Consider the following 17659-nt stretch of genomic DNA (forward strand, 5'->3'; position numbering starts at 1 on the left):
GTAAAATAACTGAATATTTAGACGTTTAATAAATATGTTACACATTTTGACAGTAAAAAAATATACACACTATAAAAAAAGCAATGCTCAGATGAAATATTTACTTTGTGTTGCAAGTCAAAATAGTGTAAACGAAAATCGCAAAATTACCAAGCAAGTGACTTATCAAAACTTCGTCACCATTACCGATGCTACCCACAAAGATACCTACATTTCCTTATTATCTCGAAAACTGTATTTCATTTTGTTGATCAATGTAACCATACGCTCTTATTACTACCGGTATCCATAAAAGTGACTAATGCGCTTACGAATGGCGCAACAGAGGTCGCGAGCTAGTCTAGATTTCTGCTCTACATCCGGGTACTCACTGGGAAAAAACAATAACAAAGGCAACAACCAGTCCCGGGGAATTGCGTTAGATCAGTGCCCCTTTAAGCTCTATAATGGCGTGTCAGCTTGGCGTGCAAGGAAAGACTGCTGTGTAAAGTTACTATAGTCTACAAACAAACAAACAAACAAATATTCTGACATGGAGGTATGATACTGTATTGTTTGGGAGGATATCGAAGCTGTGGTAGGGAATGAGTCGAGGGTATTTATCACAATGGGCTGGAAACACAATACACTGGATTACCGAGGATGGGGTTTGGTGCCAACAAACAAAGAATCAGTGCGATGCTGGCATGATCCTGTGATTGTGAGTGAGTGAGTTGGGTTTAACGCTGCTTTTAACATTATTCCAGTTATATCACGGCGTGCCAGCTTAATGTGGGAGGAAAGCCCGAAGTGATGAAGGTCTCAGACGTTTACCACTTCAGTGAAACCCACGAGCATGGGTATGGTGCTTACAAACCTTGAAACATAATCGGGGCGAACCGGGATTCGAACCCACAATCATAGGTTTCTGGCGTGCCAAAGGAACGCAACTCTGCACTGCGAATCGTGGCGCCTTAGACGACTGGCCCACCCGTGCCCCCCAAATGGCTATAAAGACTTTCCAATGTTGGATGATAATGCACATTCTTGGAATGAAGTTTTTTGTCTCCTTCTAATAAACATTACAATAGTTTAGGTTTACAGTAACATTCTTCCAGACAGAGTATAGGCAATGTTGATAAGTAAGTAGCTTATAACAGGTACGTTCCCGAATCGCCATAAGCCAAGGACGTTAGGTCTCGATAACTAAAGTAAAACTTGCTGTGAAGTTGATTAAAGCTTTAAAATTCTTAAACTGAAAACCAGATTGATTGTTGTCATTTCTCATACAACAAACAATGGATTTGATTTTTATCATTTCTCATACAACGAACAATCGATTTGATTGTTATCATTTCTCATACAAAGAACAATTGATTTTTTGGAACGAGTCTTTAGCATTGCAGGGTTGTGCGATGTGCTGAAATGATGGAAAGAAGACACACTACATTGTCAACGGTTTTCCTTTTCATCGCATCCCTCAGTCTATCGGGGTTTCTAGTCACATGTTCGCCAATTTTGTGACGCTTGGTTTGTCGGCACGAAAGTGATAAAGGTTTACGACCGTCACTTTGGGTTTTCTTCTCACATCAAAGTGATATTGATATTATTAATAGTGGCATTCACTCACTCACTCACTAGATGATGCAAATTGTCCAGCAATAATTAAAAAAAATCGACAACTGCCGTTATATAGATAGCAACGTTCTAATACATCATGCATGCATCGCCAGTCGATCAACATATATGCACTGCGTCGACGGTCGATCAACATATATGCACTGCGTCGACGGTCGATAACACATTTTAACTGACGCTACATCGCCGGTCGATCAACACATACGTATTGACGTTTTATATTTCTTAGTATAAGCCCCATTCTCTCACCCAGTATAAGCCCCACACCTTCACACAGTATAAGCCCCACACCCTCACACAGTATAAGCCCCACACCCTCACACAGTATAAGCCCCACACCCTCACACAGTATAAGCCCCACACCCTCACACAGTATAAGCCCCATTCTCTCACCCAGTATAAGCCCCACACCCTCACACAGTATAAGCCCCACACCCTCACACAGTATAAGCCCCACACCCTCACAAAGTATAAGCCCCACACCCTCACACAGTATAAGCCCCACACCCTCACACAGTATAAGCCCCACACCCTCACACAGTATAAGCCCCATTCTCTCACCCAGTATAAGCCCCACACCCTCACCCAGTATAAGCCCCACACCCTCACACAGTATAAGCCCCATTCTCACACCCAGTATAAGCCCCACACCCTCACACAGTATAAGCCCCATTCTCTCACACAGTATAAGCCCCACACCCTCACACAGTATAAGCCCCATTCTCTCACACAGTATAAGCCTCACACCTTCACACAGTATAAGCCCCATTCTCTCACCCAGTATAAGCCCCACACCCTCACACAGTATAAGCCCCATTCTCTCACCCAGTATAAGCCCCACACCCTCACAAAGTATAAGCCCCATTCTCTCACCCAGTATAAGCCCCACACCCTCACACAGTATAAGCCCCATTCTCTCACCCAGTATAAGCCCCACACCCTCACACAGTATAAGACCCATTCTCTCACCCAGTATAAGCCCCACACCCTCACACAGTATAAACCCCATTCTCTCACCCAGTATAAGCCCCACACCCTCACACAGTATAAGACCCATTCTCTAACCCATCATGAGCCCACTCTGTCACGTGTATAAGCCAGTATGAACCCCATTCTCTTTCTCAGTGTACGTGTACGGCATATCAAACCACGTCTTAACATATGTTCGTCGCTTTTTGGCTGAAATAATACCAATGCGACGTTAAATTTGAACTCGCTCACTCAATAGAATCTCTCTGATAGACTACCCAGCATTATGAACAACTGATTAGAACACCTTTCTCATTGATTGGCCCCTCGGTTGCATGGATCGAAGGGCTCAGTTGTGGACAATTTGGACAGACGGAAGCAATCTGACTGCAATCTACTTTCTAATCACAACACCGGCTGCTGGCTATCAGATAATCTTACTTTGTTTTATCATTTTACAACCTAAATTAGTTTGAATATTTACTCAAACCCACGGAAATAATTTAGACGGTTATCTGATTATGTTTGGATCGGGTTATGAGACTAAGATTTAATCCCGGTAGCATCCGGAAGCAATAACTCCCATCCTCAACAAAATAACAACCCACCTTCAGTGCTTATCCCCAAACACTCCCCAGCCTTCAGCCATCACCCCCCAAAACACTCCCCCTCTCTCGCCTATTTCTAAACTCTCCGCTTCCCACAACCATCACCCCCAAACTCTCCCTGTAGCCCTCACCCCTAGACTAACATATAGTCTCTGAAATGAACATATCGTACAGAAAAAACAGTTGTTCAGTTATCTTAATATAAATATAATAAAAAGGGAGCTCAGTGATTCTCTTCATTTTCAGATACTGCAGTAATCTAGACTTGCCAAATATAATAGACTTGCATGGGCTGGAGTTGATATATTTGTATCAGGGTCTGTAAGACAGACTACCCTTACCCCCACCCTCTCTTTAAAGCCATCACCCCCATCTCTCCCTCATCCATCACCGCACCCCATCATTAAAGTCACCACCCCAGCCCCTCCTTACAGCCATCACCCCACCCCCTTCCTACAGCTATCATCCCACCCCCTCCCTAGAGCCATCACCCCCACCCCCTTCCTACAGCTATCATCCCACCCCCTCCCTAGAGCCATCACCCCCACCCCCTTCCTAGAGCCATCACCCCACCCCCTCCCTAGAGCCATCACCCCCACCCCCTTCCTACAGCCATCACCCCACCCCCTCCCTAGAGCCATCACCCCCACCCCCTTCCTACAGCTATCATCCCACCCCCTCCCTACAGCCATCACCCCACCCCCTTCCTACAGCAATCACCCCACCCCCTCCCTAGAGCCATCACCCCCACCCCCTTCCTACAGCTATCATCCCACCCCCTCCCTAGAGCCATCACCCCCACCCCCTTCCTACAGCCATCACCCCACCCCCTCCCTAGAGCCATCACCCCCACCCCCTTCCTACAGCTATCATCCCACCCCCTCCCTAGAGCCATCACCCCCCACCCCCTTCCTACAGCCATCACCCCACCCCCTCCCTAGAGCCATCACCCCCACCCCCTTCCTACAGCCATCACCCCACCCCCTCCCTAGAGCCATCACCCCCACCCCCTTCCTACAGCTATCATCCCACCCCCTCCCTAGAGCCATCACCCCCACCCCCTCCCTAGAGCCATCACCCCACCCCCTTCCTACAGCCATCACCCCCACCCCCTTCCTAGAGCCATCACCCCCACCCCCTTCCTAGAGCCATCACCCCAACCCCTCCTTACAGCCATCATCCCACCCCCTTCCTAGAGCCATCACCCCCACCCCCTTCCTACAGCTATCATCCCACCCCCTCCCTAGAGCCATCACCCCCACCCCCTTCCTACAGCCATCACCCCCACCCCCTCCCTAGAGCCATCACCCCCACCCCCTTCCTACAGCTATCATCCCACCCCCTCCCTACAGCCATCACCCCACCCCCTTCCTACAGCCATCACCCCACCCCCTTCCTAGAGCCATCACCCCACCCCCTCCCTAGAGCCATCACCCCCACCCCCTTCCTACAGCCATCACCCCACCCCCTCCCTAGAGCCATCACCCCCACCCCCTTCCTACAGCTATCATCCCACCCCCTCCCTAGAGCCATCACCCCCACCATCTCCCTACAGCCATCACCCCACCCCCTCCCTAGAGCCATCACCCCACCCCCTCCCTACAGCCATCACCCCACCTCCTCCCTAGAGCCATCACCCCCACCATCTCCCTATTCGAGAGCCATCACCCCCAAACTCTCCCTGTAGCTTCACCCCACCCCCTCCTTACAGCCATCACCCCCCCGCCACCTCCCTACAGCCATCAACCCCTCCCTACATCATCCAACCCCACCCCTCCTCCTTATGCTACAGTCATCACCTTCCCCCCTCCCCCCGTCTTTCTGAGGAGCGTGAGTTGCAGAGCGCACACCGAGCAGACAATACCAGTGTCATTTAAATGTCAACAAATCACATTCCAGTTGATGAGCGGGAGTCGTGTTACTCATGTAGGTGTCAGAATCGTGAAGTGAGTCTAAACGAAGACTTTATTTATATACTTTTCTTGCTGTTTATGAAACCTGGTGTCTCATTTCATAGTCACAACAACCTGAGCTTGATGCTTTGACTATTTTGGTCACGTTGAAATAGTACCCATCAAATGTACATGCTCGTATATCAAATATATATTAAGAAAGAAATATTACAAGATGCTTATTTATTTCATTGTTATCATATGACTTATACTGATCAATATTTTATTATGTATCTGTATTGTAAATAAAACAGGCATTTTCTTTTTACCGGAGAACCCCTATATTAATAGGCCTAGTCATGCTGGCTCACGTGCAGAACAAGAACGTGCATCCATCCCTAATAATCGAGTCTAGACCAGACAATCTAGTGATTGATACCATGAGCATCGATCAACGCAATTGGTGACCTGCATCCCTAGGTTATGTATTTGGTCGATGCTGCTTTGTGATGATTTTAACAAGAAAAATATTAAGTAAGTAATCTGATCACATCATATTCATGACGTACACGTTTCTTGTTTGCTGTGCATATCACGTACATTTTATAAATCTGACTGGTCACACAAAGGTCATGTATTTCACGTGTTCAGTGAATGGCAGATCACACAACGGTCATGTATTTCACGTGTACAGTGAATGGCAGACCACACAAAGGTCATGTATTTCACGTGCACAGTGAATGGCGGATCACACAAAAGTCATGTATTTCACGTGTACAGTGAATGGCAGATCACACAAAGGTCATGTATTTCACGTGCACAGTGAATGGCGGATCACACAAAGGTCATGTTTTTCACGTGCACAGTGAATGGAATATCAGGTATTTCACGTGCACAGTGTATGACATGTCAGACTGAGGTCATGTATTTCACGTGCACAGTGAATGGCATGTCAGACTGAGGTCATGTATTTCACGTGCACAGTGAATGGCATGTCAGAGAAAGGTCATGTATTTCACGTGCACAATCTGGATCGATGGGAGGCGGCCAATAGTGCATTTTGACTATTCCCCTCACATCTAATCTGTTGACTGAGCAGTTCATTGCGGTGGAGATCGTTTGTTCAGGACGGACGATACTCTGCAAAGTGCAGCCCAGGCCTAGATTTTGTCACCAGAACCTGACACAGTGTACATTGTGTAATCATGAACTGCTAGTTCGATATACATGATGACATGCGTGTTGGCAGACGAACAAAGTTAATTTTAAAAGACTGTAATGAAACATGCTGAGACTGCCAACTAACATTACTGAAGCATCTGTAAAATCATATTATTACTGTCTCCTCCGTATTTGGGTTCGGTGCAAACTCGTATAAGCGTGGCGAAGTGTTTCATGGCTAATATGCAGTGGACAGAAGTATGTTTCAATTGTTCAGAATTGTGCAAACGTCCTTTTGAAAGCCAATGTAGGTTTAACATAAAAGAAACACCAATCGAAGACAGAAGCTAATGTCCTTGTCGACCATGGTGGCTATTGACACACTAGAAAAGATTAAAACCCCTCAAAATTTGTATGTCTTATATGACCTGTTAACTGTTACATTAATACATAGTTTCTATGGCCTGACAGAAACCATTCTTTTTGTGGGAACCCTTCGGCTGATCTCCAGAGAACCAGGTTTGACAAACATTAAACTCGAACGAATGAATGTACCGTTTATGTATTTCTAATTCTCTATTCAGGTGATGTTGCAGACGAGGTGAGGGAAAAAGTGATTATTGAATTTAACCTGTTTTCTCAATAACAAAATTGTTATATTTTTTGTTATTGTTATACAAAATCATGCAAATATTGATCAAATTGATCGCGTCTGTGAGAACTGCACAATATGCTCCAAATACAAGAAGAAAATGCGAACAAAAACATGTTATTTCATCTAACATCAGCTAATCAACAAGAAAACATTATCACTATCCCCGCCATGAGGCACATTAGAATTTTATTTGTTCTTATAGTAGCGAATAATATAAAGTTAATGTTGAAAAGTTTGGAGTAAGGGCCTTAACTCTGTTAAAATACATGTAACAAGGGACGTAACTCCGGTGTCACAAAATATATTCGCCCCCAGAATAAAATCTCCCCCCGGCGAATTTATACCGGTACAGTTCCGCCCCTCTCGAAATAAACTCTCCCCCACCCTACGAAATAAAATCTCTCTCCCCTCCCCCCCCAAGAATATTTCCTCCCCCGGTCGTTTTATAAATACTTGCCATGCAGTTCAATAGTTGATGTTATTTTGGGTTAGGTAATGTTGTAATCTATTTTTAGCCATTGATTCCATTACTTTGCATAAGTTTGAAGTTAGAGATATTGGTCTATATGAGTTAGCTTGATTAGCTGGTTTATTAGGTTTAGGGATTGGTATGACTAGGGCCTGTTTCCAGGGAGTAGGAACCTGTTCGTTTAGGTAGATGAGATTGTATAGTTTGAGTAGTGCCTGGAGTAGTTTTAGCGGGAGATTTTTAATTATTTGGTAAGAAGTTGGGTCAAATCCTGGGGCTGTGCCCTTTTTCCTGTTTTGGATTACGTAGAGGAGCTCCTCCATTGTGAAGGGTTGGTTTATTTCTAGATTGCTATTGTTTGGTTCTTTTGTGGGTTTGTTTTTTGTTTTAAGTTTATCTTGGAATTTTTGGCTGAAGTTGGTGTTACTGCTAACGGCTGAAAAGTGTTTGGCGAGATTATTTGCTTTTTGGGCGGGGTTGGTTGAGTTGTTAATGTTTTTTATATCGTGAAGCCTCTAATGGCGTGGATTTTGCGCCAGACCGTTCTGGCATCTGTACGGTTATTTATGGCTTCGCAGATTTTTTTCTAGTCTCCACTTTTGGCTAGTTGGACTAGTTTTTTAACCTGGTGGTTTAGTTCCTGGGCTATGATTAGATGTTTGTTGTCGCGTTTTGCTTTATTGAAGGCTGATTTACGTTTTCGTCTAGTCTGTTCTATTTCCTCATTCCACCATGGTACCGTGTGTTTGCCTAGCCTGTCTTAGATGTTTTGAAGGGGATGGAGGTTTTGGCTGCGTTTATTATATAGTCTGTTAAGTTTCTACAATAGGTTTCTGGATCATTATTTTCTATTTCGTTTAAGTTAGCTTCGTTGCAGATATCTTGGAATTGGTCCCAGTTAGCTTTATTGTAATGGAATTTTGGTTCTTGGTTTTCTGTTTGGATTGGTACGTTTGTATTTCCTATGGTTATGTTTATGGGGAAGTGGTCACTACCTGGCGGGACGTCGTGCACTTCCCATTGAGTACTTTGAGCTAGATCTGCGGTGCATATGGTTAGGTCGATAGCCGACATTTTTTGGTTTATCTTATCGTACCTCGTGAGTTGGTTGTTATTTAGGAGTACTAGATCGTTTGTTTCTATCCATTCGGAAATTAAGTTGCCATGATTATCTATTTTATCATCTATGCTCCATGTAGGATGGTGAGCGTTTAAGTCTCCTAGGAATATAGTAGATTTATCGCTTATTTTGAGTAGTTTGTTTAGATCCTCAGGTTGGACTTTTTGTTCCGCCCAGTGGTATATATTTATGATGTTTATTTTTCGGTTATATAATGTGATTTTAATGCCGTTGGCTTCTAGGTTTGGCGTGTCTATTTTTATTTCTTCGTAATTTATATCTTCCCTGATAAATATGATTAGTCCTCCTGCGGCTCTTCTTGTTTTTGGTTTAGCTCTGTCACTTCTAACTGAGTTGTAGTTAGGTAGTGTAAATTTGGATTTTTTTTGAGAATTTGTTTTCCTGGATACAAGCAATGTGAGGGCCTTTATTTAGTTTAAATTTAGTTTTTAGTTCATGGCAGTGGGAGGTGAGTCCGTTGGCGTTCCACTGAAAAATATTTAGTCCTTCCATTATTGGGTTCGGGTGATTGGTGATTTATTTTCTATTTTCTATTTTATTCGGTGACTTCTTTTAGATGGAGGTTAAAGAGGAAGAAGGGAAGATGGGTTAATTTTAGATTGAAAGCTACTTTGTGGAAGGATTTCATGCTAGCTTTTGGTGAGTTTTAACTATTCATGAATACTAGGAGTAAGGTGAGGTTATTTAGGTTTTGGGTGTTAGCTGGTTGGGGAGTTTTGCGGTTTAGTTTTTTCTTCCTTTTTGGGGCTGAGAGGGAAGTTTGGTTTGTTTTAGTTGGAGTAGTGTCAATTGTTTCCTCAGTAGTGGAGGAAATCTTCGTCATCGGTTAGATTAGGTTTAGCATTTTGAGTTTAAATAAGAGAGGCAAGTGATGTGGAGGGTTGTGTAGGTGTTTGCGGGATGGGTGTAGCTGTGGATTTCTTAGTGTTTGTGTTTTGTTGTTGTGCTTGCTTGTGGGGGAGTGTTGTTGCCATGTGGGCTGTAGGGTGCTTGGATGAGGGTCGTGTTGTGGCGGTCGTTTTGTGGTTTGTTTTGCATGCGGGGGTTCGTGGTTGGTTGAGTGGCTGCTTGTGTGTGTGAGGTGGGTGCGGTTTCTCGGTAGGGGCCCCAGACAGAGCTATCGGTTATGGGTGTGGTGTTTGTTTGTTGGATGGTGTCTGGGTGTGGTGTAGGGAGGAGTGGTTTGGATGCGGGTGTAGCAAATTTTCGGATTTTAGCCGTGTCTATGTTTATGTGTTTGTTGGCCTGCTGGGTGAGTGTGTGTCTGTGTGGGCATTGGTTTGAAAGTGAAGTGTGTTGGATGGATTTGCAGTGGATGCACCAGGGTGTGCATGTGCCTGGGCAGTCTGTTTGTGCGCATTTTTTACATTTAGTTTTAGGGTATGTGCATTGGGAGGCAGTGTGATTGTATTTGAGGCACTAAACCCAGATCAAAGCGGTTTCACTCCTGGACGCTCAACCCTAGATAACCTCGCCCGACTAGAGCAAGATATTAAGAGAGGACAACTAAATAAACAATTTACCACAGGCATCTTCTTAGACTTCTCTAAAGCTTTCGACATGGTATGGCACGACGGGCTAATACAAAAACTTTAAAAATTAGGACTCAAAGGTCAGATAATAAACTACATCCAGGACTTCCTAAAAAATCGTAAAATAGCCGTTGGTATAGACCAAACACTATCGGACCAATGTCTCCTAGAAAATGGCACTCCCCAGGGCAGTATCCTCAGCCCCACCCTCTTCAATATAATGATAAACGATCTATTCGATGGCCTATCCTTTAAACTTAACACATCAAAATTCGCGGATGATCCGCACTAAAAGCATTAAAAGCGTTAAAATGGCCCAAAATTTACTCCAAAAATCTCTAAATAAAATACAACAATTGGCTGACAAATGGGGCTTCTCCCTTAACTCAGAAAAAACAACAGGAATAGTATTCAAACTCCCCAGTTAGAGCCAGTTAGGCATCTTAGGGTGTTTAGGTCTTTACTGCATTTAGTTGTTAGGTTTTGGATGTGAGCATCCCAGGTGAGATGTTCATCGAAAATTAGTCCAAAGAAATTTGTTTGTTTTTGAAATTTGATTGTTTGGTTGTTTAGCTGGCTTCTGATAGAGACGATGTTTAGTTTATATGCTAGTCATTAGGTATAAAGATTGTTTAGTAACTTTAGAAGTTCTAGGACAGCTATTAACACGTGTCGTGTCAGCCCTATGGCATTCGCGATTGTCCACTTCCAGAAAACATCCTGTGTTGGTTTAACATGAATTAGTAAAGGTTAATTAGGGATGTCCAACACGTTAATTAATGTCAAAACACTGTCATTTCCTGCCCAGGATATCACACCCCTACACGCTAAGGTCGGTGAGAAACATTCTCATCAAAGAAAACACACGACTGTAGATTCCCGTCGTTTAGCTACAAATCCTGTGATGTATTAAAGGTTGAAGAATTTTGAACTGAACTGTCCGAAAGTTTTGGAATTGGATACAGTGATAAAGTCTTATATCAATATGTAGACTCATAAATATTGGTTTTATGTTTTAACGGAGATATGATGTTTTCTTATGAAATATCGCGTTTTAGTGAATTTGCATGCTTTACCATTCATTGTGCCGTTCTAAACCATGTGAATGTTGTAATATCAGTCAATCGGGTGGGAAAACAACCCAATCCTCGCTCTATAAAGGGGTATGTCAATCATTTTGCAAGTTTAAATGACCCCTGATACTGAATTATTATCATTTTCATATCGTAGCCTGTATTAAGGAATATATTTTAGATCTAAAATCAGAGTATAGCGGACAGCCTGAGCTGGAGGCGCGCGTGGATATATTTACAGTTTTTACGTAGTTAGTGTTAAAACCGAATGTTTGCGAGGATTAATAAGATTTCTGAATTCTGTTACAACAGTAACCGTACATGTATTTGTTACATTAAGTCATTTCATTCAAATTTGTTTGGTATGATTATGTCTTATAAATATTTTAGGATGGAAGGTACAGTTACCAAATAAAATATGCTGAAATATCAATTTATTATGACCATATTTCATAATCTATTTTTTAAAGTAACCCTCCTTACATTAAAGATAACTATTTAAAGAATATAGTACTTACAGACATTGCAACAAACCGAATAATCAGGGCGGAGACTTTATACTGATGGGGGAGCGAAGCATATCCGCCCGGGGGAGATTTTATTTCAGAACAGATTCTCCGGGGGAGAATCTGTACCGGTATAAAATCTCCGGGGGGAGAATTTGTACGGGGGAGAGTTTATACCGGGACACCGGCACCAATTTATATTTTAACAAGTATCTACAAGACAAGTTTGCCAAGTTCCAATCACGTAACTTAAGTAGTTTTTTAAGAAAACGCACCCCATTGTAGACACTATGCACTCAGTAAAACAAGGAAACACAACATGTTTGTTTAAGAAATACCAAAACATCAAAAGGCACCAGTTTGATACATATGCAAAATATGCTCCATTCCGGAGCGGTTTTGTTTTCCGCTCCGGAAACAAAACGTTAAAGACGGACGGACGAACGGACGAATCGACAACGGACGGAGAGCACCCATTCCAAATCCCCCTCTCACTTCGTGACGGGGATAATTAAACATATGATAACGTGTGATAACCAACGCGATATCGAATGACATGTCAATGCCAATTACAGTGTAGTGCGATATGATATTTGCCACAGCGTTATGCGTAGGCAGCGGGCGTTAAAGACGTACGTTTCTTTGTTCGTCTGTTTAACGTCGCACTCAGCAATATTCCATCTACATGACGGCGGTCTGTAAATAATCGAGTCTGGACCAGACAATCCAGTGATTGAAATCATGAGCATCGATCCACGAAATTGGGATAAAATGACATGCATCAACCAAGTCAGCGAGTCACCTCTTACGACATGCAGAGTCGCCTATTAAGGCAAGCATCGGTTGCTGAAGACCCCTGATCTTAAAGATGGACGTACGGCGATTTGCGTTGCAATGGAACATCCACCATCTCAACCTCCATGTAGTCCCTGGTCATGCACTTGCCCGGGATCTCTGGTTGACTGTTCAGCACATCCTGAGGCTAGAATATGGTATATCAATATATCTGGCTATCTAAAACAATCAACAGCATTCTTGATATCATAAAATGTTATTGAACACAAATTGATTTATTCATATTAGAATTCATGGGAGTTTTAAAGATCAATAAAATATAATTATTGTCGGCACGAATTCCGTATCCTTCGACAAAGTAAACTGTTTGAAATCGAGTTGAATGTGAATATTATATAACCTTAAGTTGAGGAATACATTGAATCAGTACCAGTGAAAGTTAAAATAGTTACAAATACCTCCAATAGTATCTCTGCGGGAGGCGGCTACTTGTATGTTATCACACAACACTGCTTTATATTCATATTAGTTATTCATCAAATTGCCCAGGAAAATGTGAAAGTTTGTTTTCTTAAATTATTCGATTAGATTGAATGGTTGTAGTAACAATGATGACAGTCTTGCTGCAAAACACAAAGAAGTCGCATGATTTTGTACGAGAAACGACACCAATCAAATTGATTATTCGTTGTATGAGAAATGATAACAATCAATTGATTATTCGTTGTACGGGAAATGATAACAATCAAATCGATTGTTCCTTCTATGGGAAATGATAAAAATCAATTGATTATTCGTTGTACGAGAAATGATACCAATCAAATCAATTGTTCTTTGTATGAGAAATGATAACAATCAAATCCATTGTTCGTTGTATGAGAAATGACAACAATCAAATTGGTTTTCAGTTTAAGAAATTTAAAGCTTTAATCAACTTCACAGCAAGTTTAACTTTAGTTATCGAGACCTAACGTCCTTGACTTATGACGATTCGGGAACGTACCTGTTATAAGCTACTTACTTATCTTGAATATGTAAGAATTATCATCCAACATTTGAAAGTCTCTATAGCCATTTAGAAATTGGATATACGTATGAAAGGAGCATTATGGATAACAACTTCTTAATGGTACAACGATTCAGGGCTAATGTTGCACGTGTCATCGCGCGAATGTTTGTTTGTTTGTTGTTTAACGCAGAACTCGAGTCAGGACCAGACAATCCAGTGATTGACATCATGAGCATCGATCGATGACAAGGTAGAACATGATATAAGTAACAAGCTCGGATATACTAATCCACTCTTCTGTAACAACTTTAAAGTCCCCATCCGCTTTTTTGAAACTGTATACCAGCTTTTAAACTTTAAAGTTGTCACAGCTGGCTTCACACACGTTGTCTAATAATATCTGGCTTCATTTGTATGTATGCAAGTATCTCTTGTACCTTGTCATTCACCTGATGAAGCGTACCGCATTAGCCCTGAAACGCCGTGCAGGTGCAACAATACAAAAGGTGTTATCCATAATATTCCTTGTCACTTTCAACATATGATTGCGCAGGTACATATGTCAAAAGAAACGAGTTGTGGCTTCCATTACCAAAACTATCCTCCGTATTCTTTGGAAATAAAGAAAGAAAAACCGAATTGGATATTTTACTTGTCGGAATAATATGTATATCTATTTCCACGTATTAGGTTAAGATTTTATGAACTCAATCGGAATTTGTTGTTTAGAACCGGGCAATTAATTGACCTTAGTCATATTTTGCCATCTAAATAATATTGAATATGACGCCCGCACATGCTTTAACCTTTTCAGGACTATATAGTAAAACGCATTATGTGTCTCCCCTGAAAGACCTGAACTTTATGATCTAAGGAACTTTATGAGAAAATTATGGACATGTTTATGTTAACAAAATTGATAGGAAAGGTCAGTTTTTATGGTAGCGGTGAACCACCCTTTGCCTGTCAATCGCACGCCCAGAAGAGAAATGTGCTGCTCTGACGCAGCGTCATCGTGATTCCGCGGACTATGTCGATAATGATGAATGTTTAGGCAGCGTTTGTTGTTACGACATTCGTGAAATAATATCATGTCTCAATCTCTTTTAAGTCAAGAAATTGAGTTCCGTTTTAAACGAAGTGTAATCAACACGAACACGACATGGCTATTAGCGAGCTTAGATTGCCGGATTAGCGGAATCAAACGAGCAAGGTTTCACATGCCTGCAAAGGTTAAATGTCGCAAGGTAGACATCTATGATTAATTACCGGTACCCGGTTACATGTGACAAATTATTGACTGATATCTCACACCTGAGGAATGCATTTCAGTTACATTGACAACAGGGGCATAAATAACATTCGCATTGAAATCAACCCTGCTTTAATGAAATGGACGTAGTTTCTTTTGACAGTTTGGTTGTAAGCACGCTCGATCTGACATGAATTCGCGTATCATGTTGGTATATCCATTTCGATGATGGATCTTTGGTCTTTAAAATCGCGATGTCTATGCGGATACTGTTATCGATTTTCATACCTTTATACTTACAAAGTACGGAATGTATTCTTGGTATTGTCTTTCCTTCATATTGATATGTCTATATAGTTTCCATCGGCTTTTATTCCGTATGCCGTGTGAGTAGAGTTTATAGTAGTCAGTGCTTGCCAGTTAGTTGTCGTTGCTAGATCAATGTTGTAGTTGTAGGTTTGCGTTATATATACCCTGGAAATATAATATATTTTATATTTACGTAATTATAAATTTAAAATACTGTTTCACATTTATAAATAAACATAGAGATAATTGTATAAATGAAGAAAAATCAATTTATCAAATAAATAAATAAATGGATGATGTATGATACAAGTTTTCCGGTTCTCTGTGCCCGTCGTCAACTATGAAGAGACGGAGCCCAGCGTCAAGTAGTTTTCCTCCATCTATGACGTCACTAGTCTATGACGTCATGCAGAACTGTAATGATGGCGAGGATTTATGCTGAAAGTTTGTTTGCGATATTAGGGCAGGCATGAACAAACGCCCTAGTAGGGTAGTGGCTAATTCGGTGGCTTCCACAGACAGCTATCGAGCCATCCTCCACCGTCGCCGTTCAAGGGTAGGTCCTGACGACAAAACGAATCGTAAGACCGTTCCCCATATTGGCGAGTGCATCTTGTCAGGCTTGGAGACCCTGTGGAAACATAAGCAGATGACAGACGTCTCAGTAGTTGTCGAAAACAAAACCTACCTGGCACATAAACTGGTCTTGGCTTCTTGCTCCGACTTCTTCTACGACAAGTTCACCAGGGGTCGCGATGCGGATGCAACCAAAATAGAGGTCAATGATGTCAAGGCCACGGGTGAGTGAGGAAAGGAGGCCATGAATTTAGCGGTCCTCTTAGCAAATATTAACAAGAAACGGAGCGTTACATATTGTAACAAGGGATATACTATTTGTCTTTTTTGCCATTGGATATTGTGTTTTGTTTTCTTAGTTTGTCTATTCGCAGATTTACGGTAGATCAGCTTGGCAAGAACACGTTTGATCGCCTCGAATAGCTGGAAAATTGCTGATGCCACGTTTTACCATCAAGCTGTGTGGAAGTGGTGAGTATGTGGGGAAACAGGGGACGCGTGGTTGTATGGGACATGTAGACGCGTGGTCAACAAACTGCATGTGAGGCCCTGAAACCGAATGCACAAAAGCAACAATGTTACATTTGTCACCACGGTATGTGAACATCAAAGCTGATTGAGAACATGGGGCGCGTTGCAACGCACCCATGGTCAACGATCGGAGCCGCCAGAACACGTGCATATGCTATCTGTTAGGTTACATAAGGCAATATCTACCCTTTGGCGACGGTGTAGTGGCTGGTGCGTGGTGTGTTTCGATCCCCTGTCGCGTCATACCAAAAGTCGTTAAAGATGGAACTTGTTGTTACTCTGCCTGGTGCTCGGTAATAAGGGGATAAAACAAGTACTGACTGGTTCAGTGTCAGTATACTATATCTGAGTGGTGTATCCGACATGGTATTTTATTTTACACAGTTTTTATATTTATCTCACAAGGATAGATTTCACAAGGATAGATGACCTGTGAAGATCCGGGTCAGAATATATCTTCAGCAACCCATGCTTGCCATAAAAGGCGACTATGCTTGTCGTAATAGGCGACTAACGGGATCGGGTGGTCATCGTATCCCAATTTCGTGGATTGATGCTCGTGATATCAACCACTGGATTGTCTGGTCCAGATTCGATTATTTCCAGACAGCCGTCATATAACTGGTATATTGCTGAGTGCGGCGTTAAAATACAAACAAGCAAGCACAAGGATGGATAACTTATAATAGGTGTATATATATGGATATATGTTTGGGGATAAAGCACGTTCGCGTATATAAAACATTAGCGAGCCAACATAGTCTGGACAATATCTTATTTAATTACCATGTAGCTTTATGTGCGGCTAACAATGCTTTCATGTGATAGAAAGAAATATTGTTATTGGTATAAACTTTTATGGCTGTTAGAATATTATTTTACTTTCTGTCAGTTTTACTGCCCAGGACTCGTTTGCACAAAGAGATCGTATTTATGTGAAAGCATTGAAGTTACGATTGTACTTGAAGCGCTGGTGTCAAGGTTTAGACTTGACACGAGGATCGAACCATCGGGCGTTGTAGTGCTAAGCCTGTCTGATACATGAAGAAAATTATACGCAGTTTTCGTTATTGCTATTAGCAACAGGACGATTCGATCACATTAACAATTAGATTGTACTGATATATATGAGCACCTTGTTATTACGTACCATGGAATCGGCAGTTATATGAAACTGGATGCAACTATCATATTTACTGACGTCGTTTTAAGTTAATCATCATTATTGGAATCGCGAGTTGCAAATTTCACGTGTACTTTTTAAGTTTCATGGCACGACTGAACTTCTCGACATACGTTATTCTCAAGGGCAATTCAGATTGGATGAGCGTTATGCTATATATTCCCAGGTACCTGCTCGCATATTTATAATCTCTGGTGTGGCCAACAACTATCGTAATGTCTGAATAGCTTTAGGATGAAAGAGTATTTTAGGATTTATTTCTACTACCACTTTCACTTTTTTACGATAGCCTCTTTGAGATAGTCTTATTTTTGCTCTTGGAATTGTTAAAACGTGTTTTCGACCTAAAAAAAGATTAAATGATAATTCAATATTGCATGC

At 41.9% G+C, this 17659-nt stretch overlaps 2 protein-coding genes across 2 annotated transcripts in view; both read left to right on the forward strand.

The window, feature by feature from the left end:
• The first annotated feature begins 532 nt into the window (after positions 1-532).
• On the forward strand, positions 533-4881 carry LOC139455617 (uncharacterized). Its single transcript, XM_071237176.1, has 4 exons — positions 533-538; positions 1871-2661; positions 3629-4315; positions 4368-4881. The coding sequence occupies exons 1-4, from the start codon at positions 533-535 to the stop codon at positions 4879-4881; spliced, it is 1998 nt and encodes a 665-aa protein (XP_071093277.1).
• A 10576-nt stretch (positions 4882-15457) lies between these two features.
• LOC139464115 (kelch-like protein 9) overlaps positions 15458-17659 on the forward strand; it is a 90805-nt gene continuing 88603 nt past the window's right edge. Inside the window, exon 1 of the mRNA XM_071245657.1 lies at positions 15458-15788. Coding sequence (XP_071101758.1) covers positions 15458-15788 — 331 coding nt within the window. The remainder of the gene's footprint in view (positions 15789-17659) is intronic.

Source organism: Haliotis cracherodii, unplaced genomic scaffold (assembly GCF_022045235.1).
Source record: "Haliotis cracherodii isolate W230 unplaced genomic scaffold, xgHalCrac1.p SCAF_1, whole genome shotgun sequence".
NCBI classification, from domain to species: Eukaryota; Metazoa; Mollusca; class Gastropoda; order Lepetellida; family Haliotidae; genus Haliotis; species Haliotis cracherodii.

Excerpts from the sequence above, each read along its gene's own strand:
- LOC139455617 (XM_071237176.1), top strand. Across the intron at positions 2,662-3,628 it reads AAGCCCCACACCCTCACACA|CCATCACCCCACCCCCTTCC; the intron begins GTATAAGACCCA and ends CCCTCCTTACAG. Across the intron at positions 4,316-4,367 it reads ACCCCCACCCCCTTCCTAGA|CCATCATCCCACCCCCTTCC; the intron begins GCCATCACCCCC and ends CCCTCCTTACAG.